Source organism: Chelonoidis abingdonii, chromosome 7 (assembly GCF_003597395.2).
Source record: "Chelonoidis abingdonii isolate Lonesome George chromosome 7, CheloAbing_2.0, whole genome shotgun sequence".
Lineage (NCBI taxonomy): Eukaryota > Metazoa > Chordata > Testudines > Testudinidae > Chelonoidis > Chelonoidis abingdonii.
Genome location: NC_133775.1, coordinates 72,763,377 through 72,780,576, shown reverse-complemented (window position 1 = coordinate 72,780,576; position 17,200 = coordinate 72,763,377). Strand labels below are relative to the sequence as shown.

The window sequence follows — 17,200 nt, the reverse complement described above, 5'->3', positions numbered from 1 at the left end:
ATTGTTTAACAGTACTATTAAAACTGATATTAATCGTGATTAATTTTGGGGGGTTAATCACCTGAGTTAACTGTGATTAATGACAGCCCTAATTAATATATAATATATATTAGGAGATTAAAGATGCTGGAGAAAATAGTTAACACACATATTGGGAGGAAATGCGTTTGAAATTATATATCTAAACTGCTGCAGTTATTGGTTGAGACTCTGAGCGTCGCTGTTCACCAATCAGGGAGACAAATGCGAGGAGAGATCCAGCCAGCCCCGCCCTGCAGTAACCGATCGCACAACAGACTGAGCAGACACACTTTGTAAAAAGCCAGAATACACAGTACAGCTTAGCTGCACTAAACCCCCTGGGAAAGCTCTTGATCCACGAACTACGGACTGAAGAGCGGGGTTTTTATTTTTCCTATTTTTATATACTGTTCTGACACACGGACTTACGGCCTCTATTTCCAGTGCTAGACATGACGGATATAAAAAGACTCCGGGACTGCAATTGGCGAGTGCTGTTCTGCTTTATATTTTTTACTGTTTGGGAGGCAATTTCTGGGCACATTCGCTATTCCATTCCGGAGGAAATGCAGAAAGGTTCTTTCGTGGGGAATATCGTTCAGGATCTGGGGCTCGATACCAAGGAGTTTTCAGACCGCGGAGTCCGCATTGTTTCCAGAGGTAGGAGTCAGTATTTTGCTTTGAATGTTAAAAGCGGTTATTTATGCCCCACGGAAAGGATTGACAGAGAGCAAATCTGTGGCCAGATGGAGAAATGTCTGTTAAATTTTGAGGTTCTCGTTAAGGATAAAGCTAAACTTTTCCCAGTTGAAGTTGAAATCACAGATATTAATGACAATGCGCCCCGTTTCCAGGAAGATGAATTGGAATTTAGAATCAGTGAGTTAGCCGCTGTGGGAACCCGATATTCTCTTGAGGGGGCGCAGGATCCAGATGTGGGAACCAATTCTGTGCAGGGCTATTACCTCAGCAGTAACAAACACTTCTCTCTGGATGTGCAAACGGGAGCTGACGGGGACAAACATGCCGAACTGGTGCTGGAAAAGTCTCTAGACCGGGAAGAACAAGCTGTTCACGATCTAATCCTCACAGCCACTGACGGCGGAGATCCAGTCAGGTCCGGCACTGCGCAAATCCGCGTTATTGTCCTTGATGCAAATGACAATGCACCAGTTTTCAGTCAGCCTATCTATAAAGTGAGTGTTTTGGAAAATGTGCCCATCGGGTCTCTGCTGCTGACAGTAAACGCCACAGATCCCGACGAAGCGATAAATTCGGAGGTCACATATTCACTCCGGAAGATGAAAGACAAAGCGTCTCAGATATTCCAGGTGGATTCTAAAACGGGAGAAATATCAACTGTGGGAAACCTGGACTATGAGGAAGCCGTATCATATGAAATGGAGGTTCAAGCAAAGGACGTTGGAGACCTCTCGGCCAGGTCTAAAGTTCTGATAGCTGTTATTGATGTCAATGATAATGAGCCTCAAATTACAGTCACCTCACTCACCAACTCTTTGAGCGAAGACAGCCCGCCGGGAACTGTGATCGCCTTTATAAATGTACATGATCTGGATTCTGAAAAGAATGGTGATGTCATATGTTTTATTCCACCCAACCTGCCATTTCGGTTACAGAAATCATTTGACAATTATTACAGCTTGGTGAGTGACAGAGCATTGGACAGGGAGCGGGTCTCCGATTACAATTTAACTGTCACAGCCACAGACCGAGGGACTCCTCCTTTATCCTCAACAACAACTATTTTCGTGCAGCTTTCAGACATAAACGACAACGCTCCTATCTTCAACCAGACATCCTACACTTTGTACGTCACAGAGAACAATCCCAGAGGAGCTTCCCTTTGTTCCCTGAAAGCGAATGACCCCGACTTGGGGGAGAACGCCAGAGTCACTTACTCCATTACTGGAACTGAGATCCAGGAAGCTCCGCTCTCTTCCTCCATCTCCATTAACTCCGAGACCGGGGCTCTCTACGCTCTGCTCTCCTTCGATTACGAACAGTTCCGGGAGATTCGATTCCAAGTGCAGGCTCAGGATGGGGGGTCCGCACCTCTCAGCAGTAATGTCTCGGTCACTCTCTTTATACTGGATCAGAATGACAACAGCCCGCACATCTTACACCCCTCCTTTCCCACCGATGGCTCCACGGGAGTGGAGTTGGCCCCTCGCTCCTCCGAGCCGGGTTACCTGGTCACTAAGGTGGTGGCGGTGGATGCAGACTCCGGGCAGAACGCCTGGCTCTCCTACCAGCTGCTGAAGGCTACAGAGCCGGGGCTCTTCTCTGTGGGACTCCACAGCGGCGAGATCAGGACGGTGCGCTACTTTCTCGACAAAGATGCGCTCAAGCAAAGTCTGGTGGTTTTAGTGAAGGATAACGGGCAGCCCCCTCTCTCTGCCACGGCCACTGTCACGGTGGTGGTGGCTGACAGCATCCCCGAAATCCTCTCCGATTTAAGCAGCCTCTCAGCTCCTGTAAACCCCGAATCCAGCCTCACCTTGTATTTGGTGATCGCTGTGGCTTCCGTGTCCTGCTTGTTCTTTACCTTTCTCATAGTGTTAGTGGCTCTGAGGCTCCGCAAGTGGAGAAAGTCGCAGCTGTTTGACTCCTCGAGTGTGACTTTCAGTGGAGTTCCGGTCTCACAGTTTGTGGGGCTCGATGGAGTCAGAGCTTTTCTTCACTCCTACACACATGAGGTTTCTCTGACCAGGGACTCCAGAAAGAGCCAGTTCAACGTTACAAAATCAAACTATTCAAATATTCTGACTAGTCAGCAGACCTGTGAGATAAAGGATCCTGTGTCAATATCGGCAGATATAAAGAATGGTGATGGCGAGCAGAAATTTGTTCAAGTGAGTTAGCTTCTTTTCTTATTTTTCTTTTTAACCACGTTGATGTGTTTTAGGAGCCGGAAATATTATTTATTTATTTATTGTAAAAGCCATCGTCTTTTTTGATCCATCACGCGTTATTACCTTGTATTAGAGTGATCCCACTTTCCTTATGACCCTCTACTTCCTTTCCCTCTTCAGTAGGGTAGGGTTTTGTTGTTTTTGTTGTTTGTCTGTTTGGTGAACCTTAATTGGTGACTCAACTTCAAGTAACAGCAAATCTTCCAGGCAAGCTTGATGTGTACTTTTTTGTTTACACACAATTAGATCTCGATCTTCATTAGGGCTTTCCGACGTTACTACAGTTCAAACAGGAATACCAGTGTAGCGTAACATATACAGTATTTTTAAAGGGAACTGCAATTGTTTGTTGGAAGGAAGAATCAGTTTACAGAGGGTTTTATAACAACTCCGAGAAGCCTTTTTGAATGAGGCTTCAATCTCCTCAGTTATGCATATATTATGTTTACTTGTTTAGTTTCAGATAGGTGTTATTAGATCTTGACAATCCTGTGCTCTCTTTACATCAAAGTAACATAAATCCCACGAAATCCACCAGACCAAAATTAGGCCGTTTACATGGAAAGATAACTGAAAAGGTATTTTATTTTTTGAAGGAAGTTCTGAAGAGAAATAATTTTGTTGTGCCAGGGCCCTGATTCTGGGCAGGGAAAATTTGTAATAATAACAATTCTACAGTGCTTTTTGTTAAAATCAAGCCACTTTGGTGACAACACACAAACGACACAAAAAGCAGACAAAATGGAAACCCATACCATTCAGCTTTCCTAAATTCTTTTTGTGTGTTCATTATATATTCTTCTACCTAAGGATGGGCGAGGGAATGCATTGATCCAAACGAATTTCCATTGCCCTCTCTGTACCTGCATCCAGGCTTTTATCATATCATTCGAGCTGCAGTTCTCCGGCAGAGACTCAAAGTGCCGCTGTTGGCCAATACGGCGCGGAGCTGCAGCCGGAGATCCGTTGGAGCCGGCTGCAGTGTGATTGCTCAGTCACATAGCGCAGAACAGAGACAAAAACGCACACAGCCTCGATGCTCAGAGAAACCCTCCATCGAGACTGGGATGCATAACAGGAGTGATAAAGGGATTTTATTTTATTTTCGTCGCTGAGGATATTTACAATACAGGCGGGATTTTAACTACAGGATCTAAACGGAATAAAAGAGAGAGGAAAAGAGCATAAGTGCAAGTGAGTGAGATGGAAACCGGACACAAACAGACCGGATGGGCAGTCACACGGCAAGTACTGTTCTTTCCTTTCTTATTCTCTTTGTTCTGCTGGGCGGTCTCGGAGCAGATTCGTTATTCGATTCTGGAGGAAATGGCCAAGGGTTCCCTTGTCGGAAATCTCGCCAAGGATTTGGGGTTGGATATCAAAGAACTGCCGCAGCGGAAGCTCCATGTCAGTTCGGAAAAGCAGTACTTCAGAGTGAATGGGGAAAATGGCAACTTGTATGTGAATGGCAGGATAGACCGGGAGGAGATATGCGGGGAGACTCCTCTTTGTGTCCTGACATTCGAAACGGTGGTTGAAAATCCTTTAAATATTTACCTCGTGAATGTCGCAATCCAGGACATTAATGATAATGCCCCATGGTTCATAAAGAGTGACATTGATCTAGAAATCAGCGAATCAGCACTGCCGGGTACGAGATTTCGACTAGAATCTGCGCAAGATCCGGATTCTGGGATCAACTCACTGCAGAATTACCAACTCAGTAAAAACCCCTCTTTTACCCTGGCAGTGAAAGAGAGCCCAGATGGCAAAAAGCAAGCAGAATTAGTTTTAGAAAAGTCTTTGGATCGGGAGGAGGAAAGTTCCCACCAGTTAATCCTGACGGCTCTCGATGGGGGAGATCCAGTCAGATCTGGGACAGCTCAGGTTAGGATTAAAATTACTGACGCCAATGACAACCCCCCCGTATTCACTGAACAGATTTACAAAGTCAGCCTGAGGGAAAATCTACCAAAGGGCACTTTAGTGCTTCAAGTGAAAGCCAGTGACAGAGACGAAGGTTTAAATGGCCATATAACATACTTTTTCGACAGCATACCGGAAAACACCCGCAAATTATTCCATTTAGACCCTGAGAACGGAGAAATTACAAATACAGCGATCCTGGATTTTGAAGAGAAAAATGATTACACAATGGAATTGGAAGCCAGGGATGGGGGTGGGCTGACCGATCACTGCAAAGTTCATATAGAAATACTGGATGAGAACGACAACGCCCCGGAAGTGACGATTTTATCAGTATCCAGTCCTTTTCCCGAAGACTCGCCGCCAGGAACAGTGATAGTTCTGATCAAAGCTCTTGACCCAGATGCCGGACAAAATGGAGAACTCAGCTGTAGTATTCAGCACAACTTGCCTTTTAAAATAATATCATCTTCTATTAACTACTACAAGCTCCTCACAGACAGCACCCTGGACAGGGAAAGGATCCCGGAGTACAATATCACAATCACCGCCATAGACAAAGGCTCTCCTCCCCTCTCCACCCAGAAAACAATCTTATTGCAGATCTCGGATATCAATGACAACTCCCCTGTCTTTGAGAAACCTTCCTACACTGCCTATATGTCAGAGAACAATCCCTCGGGGGCCTCTATTTTCAGTGTAAAAGCCTCAGACCGGGATCTGGACCGGAACGCTCGAGTCACTTACTCCCTTCTGAGCAGCAACCTCGAGGAGGTGCCTCTCTCCTCCTACATCTCCATTAACTCCCAGACCGGAGCTATCTATGCCCAACGCTCCTTCGACTACGAGCAACTCAGGGAGTTTGAAGTGCAAGTACAGGCTCAAGACGGCGGGTCCCCGCCTCTCAGCAGCAATGTCACCGTCAGGGTGTTTATTCTGGATCAGAATGATAACACCCCTCGTATCCTGTACCCTTCCGTGGGAGCCGATGGCTCCACCTTGTTCGAGATGGTCCCTCGCTCGGCCGAGGCAGGTTATCTGGTGACAAAGGTGGTGGCGGTGGATGCTGACTCAGGACACAATGCCTGGCTCTCCTACCATTTGCTCCAGGCCACGGAACCGACGCTGTTCAGCATGGGGCTGCACACCGGGGAGATCCGGACAGCCCGCGCCTTTGCGGACAGAGATGCTGTGAAGCACAGGCTGGTCACCCTGGTGAAGGACAACGGGCAGCCACCTCTGTCAGCCACAGTGACTCTCAACCTGGTGTTTGCAGAGAACTTCCAAGAGGCTCTTCCGGAAATGAATGACCAATCGGATGACTCGGCATCTCAGTCTGATTTACAGTTTTACTTGGTGCTGGCTTTAGCCCTGATCTCATTTTTATTTCTAATTACAATTATAGTTGTGATAGCCATGAAAATTAGAAGTTCAAAAAGTTCCTCTATTCTTCAGTATGTCAAGCCTGCTCTTTATTCCAAGGCTGATCCCAGATTCCTACCAGATTACGAAGCCGGGACCTTGCCGTATTCTTATAATTTGTGTTTGGCTACAGACTGCGGGCAAAATGGATTTAACTTGCTTAAAAGTAGCGACAAGACCATTACAGTTGAGAATATCCTTTGCAATGACAGCTGTGATATTTTAGTTGTAAATAATTCTGGTTCTGAAGCACCCAAATCCGCGTCCGAAACTCTTCTCAAGGTGAGTTTTTGCATTAATGCGTTAATTACTTTACTGGGTCCTGGTTTTAGCGCTAATCTGCTTTTTCCCCCAGTAACAGTTTTAGTGGTTTGAATCATGAAATTCCGAAGACCGAAGAATTCCCCTGTTCTTCAATAAATCAGTTCTAATCTTTATTCCATCGTGGCAGATCCCCGATTTCTACCAAACTGCGATGATGGGACCTTACCATATTCTCATAAACTGTGTTGTCCTAAAGACGCTGGGAAGAATGAATGAAACTTCCTAAAAACGAATGGGCAGAGTAATACGCCGAGAATCTCTTGTGTAATGACAATGCTGCGATTTTAATTTTAAGCAGTAATTTTGGTTTAGAGGGCTCAAAATCTGACACCTGAACGCTTCCACCGGTGATTTTTTCACTGACATATTGGAGGTGAAGTCTATACTTTGATTTTTAAGTGAGCACACTGTGATGTAATATTTATGAAATTTATAGAGTCGTTTATATTGCAATCTTTTCAGAGTAACTCTTTTTTCCCTGTGTTTGCTTCTGTGCAATTGCTGTTATCAGGTGCTCCAAGTTTTAGTACCAAAGGATTGTTGGCGCCTGCTGTTTAGTAGCAAAAATTGTTTGTTCTATTCTATGCTTGTCTAAACAGATAGTTAAGGGTTAATGCCTCTTTTACCTATAAAGAGTTAAGAAGTTCACCTAGCCTAGCTGACACCTGACCAGAGGAACCAATGGGGAACAAGATGTTTCAAAAGGAAGGAGGGAACTTTTCATTTGTTTAGAGTTTCAGTTTCAGCCCGAGTGAAAAAGATCAAGGAACCAGCATCTTATCAGAGTAGTAAGTTTTAGAAAGGGATAAATAGGTTTATGTTTATTTTCTTTGTAACTTGTCTTGGTACCATTAAGGGAATTATCAAAACTGGGTATTTGGGCATTATTTGTGTAACTAAATTTGTGCCCAGGGGAACCTCCTCTGTGTTTTGAATCTGTTGTCTGTGAGAACAGCTGGTATGCTAATCTCTCCCAGAAGGTTTTCTTTTAGCTTTCTTTTCTTTAATTAAAAGCCTTTTTCTTAATACGTGATTGATTTTTCCTTGTTTTTAGATCCAAGGGGATTGGATCTGGACTCATCAGGAATTGGTGGGGGAAAGGAGGGGGGATGGTTAAATTCTCCTTGTGTTACGATCCAAGTGGCTGGATCAGTGTTCACCAGGAACTTGGTGAAAAAGTCTCTCAAGGCTACCCTGGGAGGGGAAGGTTTTGGGAGGAAAGGGTGGGTTCCAGATGGAGGATCTGGATGGTAGCAGCGATACCAGATCTAAGCTGGTAATTAAGCTTAGAAGAGTCCATGCAGGTCCCCACATTTGTACCCTAAAGTTCAGAGTGGGAAGGGAACCTTGACAATGCTATATAGAGTCATATCTTTCCCTTATCTGTGCAGTATCAGACCATCTTCCAATAGTGCGTTAAGTATCTGTCACCTCTTTATTATCATCCCTCCAGGGGGAGAACTGCCTGTTTGTGTTTTGGCAGGGTTTTGATTTTGACTGCGATGTGATTGTGCAATCAAATTTTTCAGCCATAATTTACCTGCCTGGAATTTATGGCATGCTGTAAATATATTCCATTTTTTCTAATATCATCTTCTAATGAGACATTTCGGATATTTAAGGAGATACTTATTCAAAGAATTATTAAATGAGTCATTTTTCCATTCAATTTCACAATGAGTTAATGTCCTGAATCATCAGGGAACATGAATACCATTTCAAATCAAGCGTGTAACAGAATGAGGTGGTAAATTTCATTTGTGATCAACCACCTAAAGAATCGTGATATATTAATATGCAAAGTTTGTTTAAACTAATTGATTAGAACATATCTAAGTCAATTAAAAAACGCATTCCCTCCAGCATAAAAGTTATGGTATCTAAAGAGGAATTATGAGAAAAGGATCTAATATGGTCACCTCTACATGAGGATTCTATAACAGTCCATCATACATTGAGATAGTTTTTCATTTCTCGGATTTAACGCCCTCTTAATATCCTTCCGTGTCTGTATCACTTTCTCAAGGTGAACATCTAATTCTGCATTAGCATGTAGAAAACAAAACCGCTCGGGATATCTGTTAGGTCACCGACAAGGAGCAAACATTGGGAATACTATTCTCTTTGCTTAGTGGTATAATACAGCATGTAAGAGAGATTAATTTGAAAGAGACCGTCAGCTATTCCCATTATACATAATTATATATCTCAGGCATTCTGTTCTTACGGGTTGAAAATAACAGGTTTTATTGATAATAAGATGGAAATACAACGTTACAATTACAAATATCCCTTAACGTGCAACAATAACGTGCCTGTGATATCATGGTTCTTCAACTCTCTATTTGAAGGGGAGTAAAGAAACTATATGAGGCTCTGAATAATTCACAGGAAATCTGTACACCTACTTGGTGTTTTCATATTAGCCCTTGACACCAATAGACTTGCTTCATTCTGACAAAGAAAACTGACTGCGAACTCTAGTTATATAGCTAAATGGCACATCAGTATTTCAATAGCACCGTGATTTTTATGTAAAATAGATAAGGAACTGTCCGCGTTAAAACAACTTAATCGAAAGACTCGTATGAGTTTATTTCTAATATAAACATCACTCGGTATACATAGCACTAGAGACTTAAACTGACATTAAAAGGCGGATTTTTAAATCATTGCCTGCAGTTACTGGTTGAGACTCTGAGCGCCGCTGTTGACCTATCAGGTGGAGAAACGCGCTGAGAGATCCAGCCAGCCCAGCCCCGCAGTTACACAGCGCAAAACACTGAGAGATCACACTCACTCCGAGGGATTGTAAAGGGAACATGGCTGCAGGAATTTTATATAAAACAGTCTTGGTTAAAACATCAGTGGCTGCGGAAACAAAGGACTAAGAGACAATACTCTCTGCCGTGACCCGGGAATCGGGGTTTCATAGCCATCGGAAGAGAAATGGCGGGTACACAAAGGTTCCGGGTCTGCAAAAAGAGAGTCCAGTTGTACTTTATGTTGGCTACCGTTTGGGAGGCGGTTTCTGGGCAAATTCGCTATTCGATTCCCGAGGAAATGCAAAAAGGCTCCATTGTGGGGAATATCGCAAAGGATCTGGGACTGGATATAAAGGAGCTAACACATCACGGAGTCCGCATTGTTTCCATAGGTAGGACTCAGTATTTTACTTTGAATCTTAAGAGCGGCCATTTAATCACCACAGAAAGGATAGACAGAGAGCAAATCTGTGGCCGGATCGAGAAGTGTGTCTTAATTTTTGAGGTTCTTATTGAGGATAAAGTGAAGCTTTTCGCAGTTGAAATTGAAATCACAGATATTAATGACAATACTCCCACCTTCCAAGCGAAGGAGATCGAGTTAAAAATTAGTGAGATTACAGCTGCAGGGACCCGTATTTCCCTGCAGGAGGCGCAGGATCCAGATGTGGGAATTAATTCCATCCAGAGCTATCAACTGAGTAATAACAAACACTTCTCTCTGGATGTGCAGACTGGATCTGATGGTGTTAAATATGCGGAACTAGTGCTGGAAAAGTCTCTGGACCGGGAAACTCAGACTGTCCATAAATTAACTCTCACGGCAGCTGACGGGGGAGATCCAGTCAGATCTGCCATTGCTCAGATCAGTGTTCTGGTTGTGGATGTCAATGACAATGCCCCGCTTTTTACTCAGCCGGTCTATAAAGTGAGTGTTTTGGAAAACGTGCCTCGAGGGTCCTTGATAATTACAATACACGCCACTGACCGGGATGAAGGACAGAATTCTGAGGTGACGTTTTCATTTAGAAAAATTACAGAAAAGGCGTCTCAGATATTCCAGCTTCACCCTAGGACAGGAGAAATATCAACGATAGGTGACCTGGACTACGAGGAAGCTGTATTATATGAAATGGAAGTGGAGGCAAAGGATATTGGAGATCTCTCCGCCAGGTGCAAAGTTCTGATAACGGTTATTGATGTCAATGATAATACCCCGAAAATTGCAATCACTTCCCTGATCAGCTCAGTCTCTGAAGATTCTCCCCCGGGAACAGTAATCTCGATATTAAATTTGCGAGACGGAGATTCCGGCCAGAATGGTGAGGTCACGTGCTCCATACCAGCCAACCTTCCATTCCGGTTACAGAAGTCACTTGGCAATTACTACAGTTTGGTGACTGACACATCACTGGACAGGGAGCGTATCTCGAATTACAGTGTAACTATCACAGCCATAGACCGAGGGACCCCTCCTTTATCCTCAACAGCAACAATTTTAGTGCAGCTTTCAGACATAAATGACAACGCTCCTATCTTCAACCAGACATCCTACACTTTGTACATCACAGAGAACAATCCCAGAGGAGCTTCCCTTTGTTCCCTGGAAGCGAATGATTCAGACTTGGAGGAGAACGCTCGAGTCACCTACTCTATTAATGAAGGACATACGAATGAAGCTCTGCTCTCCTCCATCTCCATTAACTCCGAGACTGGGGCTCTCTACGCTCTGCGCTCCTTCGATTACGAACAGTTCCGGGAGATTCGGTTCCAAGTGCAGGCTCAGGATGGGGGGTCCCCACCTCTCAGCAGTAATGTCTCGGTCTCTCTCTTAATACTGGATCAGAATGACAACAGCCCGCACATCTTACACCCCTCCTTTCCCACCGATGGCTCCACGGGAGTGGAGTTGGCCCCTCGCTCCTCCGAGCCGGGTTACCTGGTCACTAAGGTGGTGGCGGTGGATGCAGACTCCGGGCAGAACGCCTGGCTCTCCTACCAGCTGCTGAAGGCTACAGAGCCGGGGCTCTTCTCTGTGGGACTCCATAGCGGCGAGATCAGGACGGCGCGCTCCTTTATCGACAAAGATGCGCTCAAGCAAAGTCTGGTGGTTTTGGTGAAGGACAACGGGCAGCCCCCTCTCTCTGCCACGGCCTCTGTCACGGTGGTGGTGGCTGACAGCATCCCCGAAATCCTCTCCGATTTAAGCAGCCTCTCAGCTCCTGGAGACCCCGAGTCCAGCCTCACCTTGTATTTGGTGATCGCTGTGGCTTCCGTTTCCTGCTTGTTCTTGACCTTTCTCATAGTGTTAGTGGCCCTGAGGCTCCGCAAGTGGAGAAAGTCGCAGCTGTTTGACTCCTCGAGTGTGACTTTCAGTGGAGTTCCAGTCTCGCAGTTTGTGGGGCTCGATGGAGTCAGAGCTTTTCTTCACTCCTACTCACGTGATGTTTCTCTGACCACGGACTCCAGAAAGAGCCAGTTCAACGTTACCAAATCAAGCTATTCAAATACTCGGACCAGTGATCAGACGTATATGATAAAGGATCCTATTCTAGTTACTGAAGATTTAAACATTAGTAACGGGGATCAGACCTCCATTCAGGTGAGCTAACATAATCGGTCTTTTTGCTATTAGTTTATGGTATATAAGTTTAGTCTTCCTCGTGGACTGTGCAATTAGTTGACAAGTATGGATTAAAGAGGACTGAATTTGCATTATTGAGGTTAGTGAGAGTTCTGCCATTGACTTCAATAAGTGTAGTATCAAGCCCTCTGTGACTGCGAAAATGCAAAGTACATATGGCTTGCTCTAGTGGAGGAGCTATTATTGTGTCTTGATTACTTATGAATAGGGCGGTACCAAATTCATGGTCCATTTTGGTCAATTTCAGGGTCATAGGATTTTTAAAAATAGTAAATTTCATTATTTCAGCTATTTAAATCTGAAATTTCAAGGTGTTATAATAGCAGGGGTCCTGACCAAAAAAGGAGTTGTGGGGCAGAGAGGTTACAAGATTATTGTAGGGGGAGTTGCAGTACTGCTACCCTTACTTCTGTGCTGCTGCTGGCAGTGCTGCCTTCAGAGCTGTGCAGCTGGAAGAAGGCGGCTGCTGGCAGGCAGCCCAGCTCTGAAGGCAGAACGGCCAGCAGCAGCAGCACAGAAATAAGGATGTCATGGTGTGGTATTGCTACCCTTACTTCTGCACTGCTGTGAATTCGGCCCTCATTCAGTAGCTGCCACTCTCTGGCTACCCATCTCTGAAGCAGCAGTGCAGAAGTAAGGGTGCCACCCTTACTTCTGTGCTGCTGCTGGCAGGGCATTCCTTGCCAACAGCCGCTGCTCTCCAGTGGCCCAGCTCTGAAGGCAGTGCAGAAGTAAGACTGACAATACCGCAAGCCCCCCTACAACTCCCTTTTGGGTCAGGACCCCCAATTTCTCCCCCATGAAATCAGTATATAAGGCAAAAGCACACAAAAGACCAGATTTCACAGAGGGAGACCAGATTTCATAGTCCATGATGTGTCTTTCATAGCTATGAATTTGGTAGGACCTTACTTGTGAAATATACACCATTTGTTTCACAATGGCACAAACATCCTTTTCCTTTATTATTTTAAATGAAATTACTCTTTACTGAATATTTGTTTTAAACAACATTATCTTTTTAAGATTTCTTGAGACTCAGTTTGGGAAGTTAAAAATATACAGATATTTCTGAGTATGTAAAATACTAAGGTTAGTGGAAGGCACGTTGATGAGATGTTGAGCTTCAAACCTACCCCACTGAAGGGACAACAATAATTTTTCTCACACAGTTAATTTAATCTCACTGTCATATGACTTCAATTTGTTTTTATTGTTGTAATCTAGAATTATGTTAGTGCAGAATTATGCTGATTAATTAATATGAAGTTCTTTCCAGTTGTCTGCAGCATTGATTTTCTTGTTTCCAATATTCTGGCCTTTGCAAGTTAAATGTTGTGGGTGAAGATCTACTCATCAGGTTTTATTGTCATTGCTGTTATTTTAATTAGAGATAAGTTCTGGCACCTGTTTTTAATGTTTAGAAAAAACAATTTTTTAATTTTCCATATAGAGGCACTGATTCAGCTGACCTAGCATCTTTAGATCTTTGTACTTGGAATGAAGGTATTCTGATTGTCTCTAGAATCATATCAAATGAGAAGAAAAATGAAGGATTTATGTGGAAGTAAAAATAAATAAAGTTGTGTTTGTCTGTTTATAAACAGTTATATAGATGTAGTTATATTTATATATATTTCAATGTAGGTATCTTTCATTTGAAAATGACAATTTAACTTTATGTATGCAATGTTGTAGAGCAGTGGTTCTCAAAGCCGGTCTGCCGCTTGCTCAGGGAAAGCCTCTAGGGGGCTGGGCCAATTTGTTTACCTCCCACATCTGCAGGTTCGGCCAATTGGCTCCCACTGGCCGCAGTTCCGGACTCCAGGCCAATGGGGGCTGCAGGAAGCGGAGGGGGCTGAGGGATATGCTGGCGCCCTTCCCACAGCCCCCGTTGGCCTGGAGCAGCGAAACACGGGCAATGAGAGCCGGGATTAGCAGAACCTGTGGATGCAGCAGGTAAATAAACTGTCCCCGCTAGCCAGGGGCTTTCCCTGAACAAGCAGCAGACGGGCTTTGAGAACCACTGTTGTAGAGTTCTTGGTCCAAGAACGTGAGACTGACAAAGAGGATGAGGTACTATCTTTCATTGGATCAACTTTTGTTGGTGAGAGAGACAAGCTTTCGAGTTTACACAGAGCTCTTCTTCCAGTCTGGGAAATGTACTCAGAGTGTTACAACTAAATACAAGGTGGAACAGATTGTTTAGCATAAGTAGTTATTAAAATAAAAGCAATGACAATAAAACCTAATGAGTAAATAATTATGAAATTATTTGTTTGTTTGAAACCCAGGCTATAACACTGCTTACTTGGGATTCAAATGTTATCTTAATTGTGAGTTACTTTAAAGCTTCTGATTCTTTGTATGTTGAACATTAAGAACATCATAATATGTGAATGAGAACATCATCATATACATCACATAACAGCTTATATAGTGCCTTCTAACCAGGGATCTCATTGTGCATTACAGATAATAATTATTTAATTAAGATTCCCAACAATCCTGTGAGGTAGGAAATGTATATTCTATATATTTGACAGATGAGGAAGCTGAGACACAGACTGAGATTGAGCTTTTCAAACTTCTAAACACATAAATCTATATTTAGGCATTAAGTGGGAGGCCTCATTTGGTAGGTTCTGAGCTCCACAAATCCTAATGACATCAATGGGAGCTACAGAGTCTCAAAATCTCTCAAAATTAAGCTGTAACACTGCCTGCAGTGATTCAAGAGTGTGAGTACCAACCTCAGGGCAGACTGTTTGGAAAAGGAAATTGGTTTATTTACAAAGTTAAAGCAGGTAAATATATATACAAGATGAGTTATAATCTTAAATTTCAAAAGGTAAATTAATCTTATGTAATCAGCAACCTCTATATGTTCTTTAGGGCTAATCCATGCTAAGCAGCTTTGGAATCTCTTGCTTATGCATAGATACACTTCCTCCTCACACTCCAAGCAGCTAGTTCCTTTTGTTTGGGGTTATTGTCCACCTCCTGTCATGTGCTCTAAACTGCAAATTCAGCTGATGGGAGGAGGCCACTTCATGGCACATCTTTCAGGGGAAGGAGGCAGAACAACAACAGTGTCCTCTTGTTGACGGTAGGTAGGAAAATTCCAGTTGTAATATCTCACTATAGTCTGTTTAATATTGATAGACCTTTTTCTTTTAGGAAGGGTGTTAAGATCAGCTGTTCACATTAATTAATGTCTCTTTCCTGAATGATGATTTACACAGTCATAGAGGCTCATACTACTACCATTTAAATATTACCTTACAATATGGGATACAGATGTTATAAGTGAGATCAACGCATGCAGCAACTCACAAGCATTCAATAAATTCTGCTACTCCTGATGTAGCCATTTGGCTCAATCAACATCAGGTGAAATTATAGTTTATGCGCTACACCAGCCATATGAAAGAAGAAGAAGAAATTCTAAAAACTTAACACATTCTTATCATTCTAATACTTTTTTTAACAATACTGACACACACATGATCCACACTGATTCCAGTTATGTATTTGTCAGTGTTCGACTTGGGGACCTTCGCATCAATTGGCACATGGTTTGCCAGCATCACTTATTTATATTTATAATGATGGATTTACATCTAAGTCAGAAAATTTTGGCCTAAGCATCTTTCCAAATGTCACGCTGTCAAGCTGTCTGTAGTAGATGAAGAGCATTACAATCAGGTTCCAAAAGGTAGTACAAGCTATTGTAATATGCAAACCCTATATTTCCTCTAGGGCTAACTCAGGCTAAGCAACTGTGGGTCCCTTGCTTATGCTTAGAAATTCTGACCTCTCCAAAGTGCAAGCAACATAGAGATCCATTTTCTTCTTGTCTGGGATTTTATTCTCTTCTCCTCAGAGTTCAAGCTGATGGGATGCTCATGTCTCCTCTTCATGGGGGAGTGGAGGGAGGAGTGCAATTAATGAAGTATTAGATGTTTTACAATGCCTCATTTGGTTTCAGTGGTTCTTCTTGAGGGCAGGACCTAACACCTTCTGTGGAAGTCAGCATTTCACATTAGTTAATGCTTCTTTCCTGTTTGGTGAGTTACAGTTACAGAGGATTACAGTGCAAACACTCATTATAACCTTATAACATGGGGTACAGATGTTATAAGTGAGATTAATATGTGCAGCATCCTACAAGCATTTCATGAAGTCTAAGCACTAAACACATTCTTATGAATTTAACTTCTATTTTAACAATGCTAACACACAGGTAAGCCAGTCTGGTTTTCAATTATATATGGCTCAGGATTCAGTTTAGACCTAGGGGCCTTGGAATGAGATGGTACCTGGTCTGCCAGTGTCACACACACAGAAGAATTTTGTGTTCACACTGTTGCTTAACTTAAATAACTTCTCTCACTCCCTGATGTATTTCTAGAGAGCAATCATATCTCCCCTAAGCCTTCTTTTGGTTAGTCTAAACAAGCCAAGCTCTTTCAGTCTCCTTTCATAAGGTAGGTTTTCCATTTATTGTATCATCCTAGTAGCCCTTCTCTGCACCTGTTCTAGTTTGAATTCATCTTTTTTAAACATGGGAGACAGGTGAATTCAAACTGTTCTTAAACATGAGATATCAGAATTGCACACAGGATTCCAGATGAGGTGTCACCAGTGCCTTGTATAATGGTACTAACACTTCCCTATCGCTACTCAAAATATCTTGCCTGATGCATCCTAGGACTGCATTAACCTTTTTCATGGCTGCATCATGTGTCTGGCTCACACACCTCCTGTGATCAACCAATATATCCTGGTCTTTCTCCTCGTCTGTTACTTCCAACTGATAAGTCCCCAGCTTATAGCAAAAATTCTTGATGTTAGTCCCTAAGTCCCTATCTTCTACGTCACACTATTAAATTTCATCCTATTTTTTTTTATTACTCCAGTTTTCAAGGTTGTCCAGATCTTTTTGTATGATAGTCTGGTCCTCCTCTGTGTTGCCAATACCTCCCAACTTTGTGTCATCCACAAAATTTATTAGCCCATTCCCACTTTTTGTGCCAAGGTAAGTAATAAAAATGTTAAATAGGATTGGTCTCAAGACCAATCCCTGAGGAACTCCACTAGTAACCTCCCTCCTGGGGCTTTTGTGAGCTTGATATTTATGGAAGAGTGCCTTGCTCTCTCTG

General features: G+C 43.1%; 2 protein-coding genes across 12 annotated transcripts in view; both read left to right on the top strand.

Moving 5' to 3' along the window:
* Nucleotides 1-17,200, top strand: part of LOC116820233 (protocadherin gamma-A4-like) — a 393,116-nt gene that overhangs the window by 160,697 nt on the left and 215,219 nt on the right. The window contains exon 1 of one of the 11 annotated variants that reach the window (XM_075068017.1): nucleotides 3,977-6,584. The exons of 9 other annotated variants lie outside the window; for them this stretch is intronic. In XM_075068017.1, coding sequence (XP_074924118.1) covers nucleotides 4,158-6,584 — 2,427 coding nt within the window. In that variant the 5' untranslated portion in view covers nucleotides 3,977-4,157. Of the gene's footprint in view, nucleotides 1-3,976; nucleotides 6,585-9,406; nucleotides 11,994-17,200 lie in introns of those variants that run through there. One more of the 11 variants, XM_075068028.1, reaches the window with a different exon arrangement.
* LOC116820210 (protocadherin gamma-A12-like) lies at nucleotides 321-2,903 on the top strand. Its single transcript, XM_032772527.1, has one exon. It carries the CDS (start codon nucleotides 474-476, stop codon nucleotides 2,901-2,903), a length of 2,430 nt encoding a protein of 809 aa, XP_032628418.1. The 5' UTR covers nucleotides 321-473.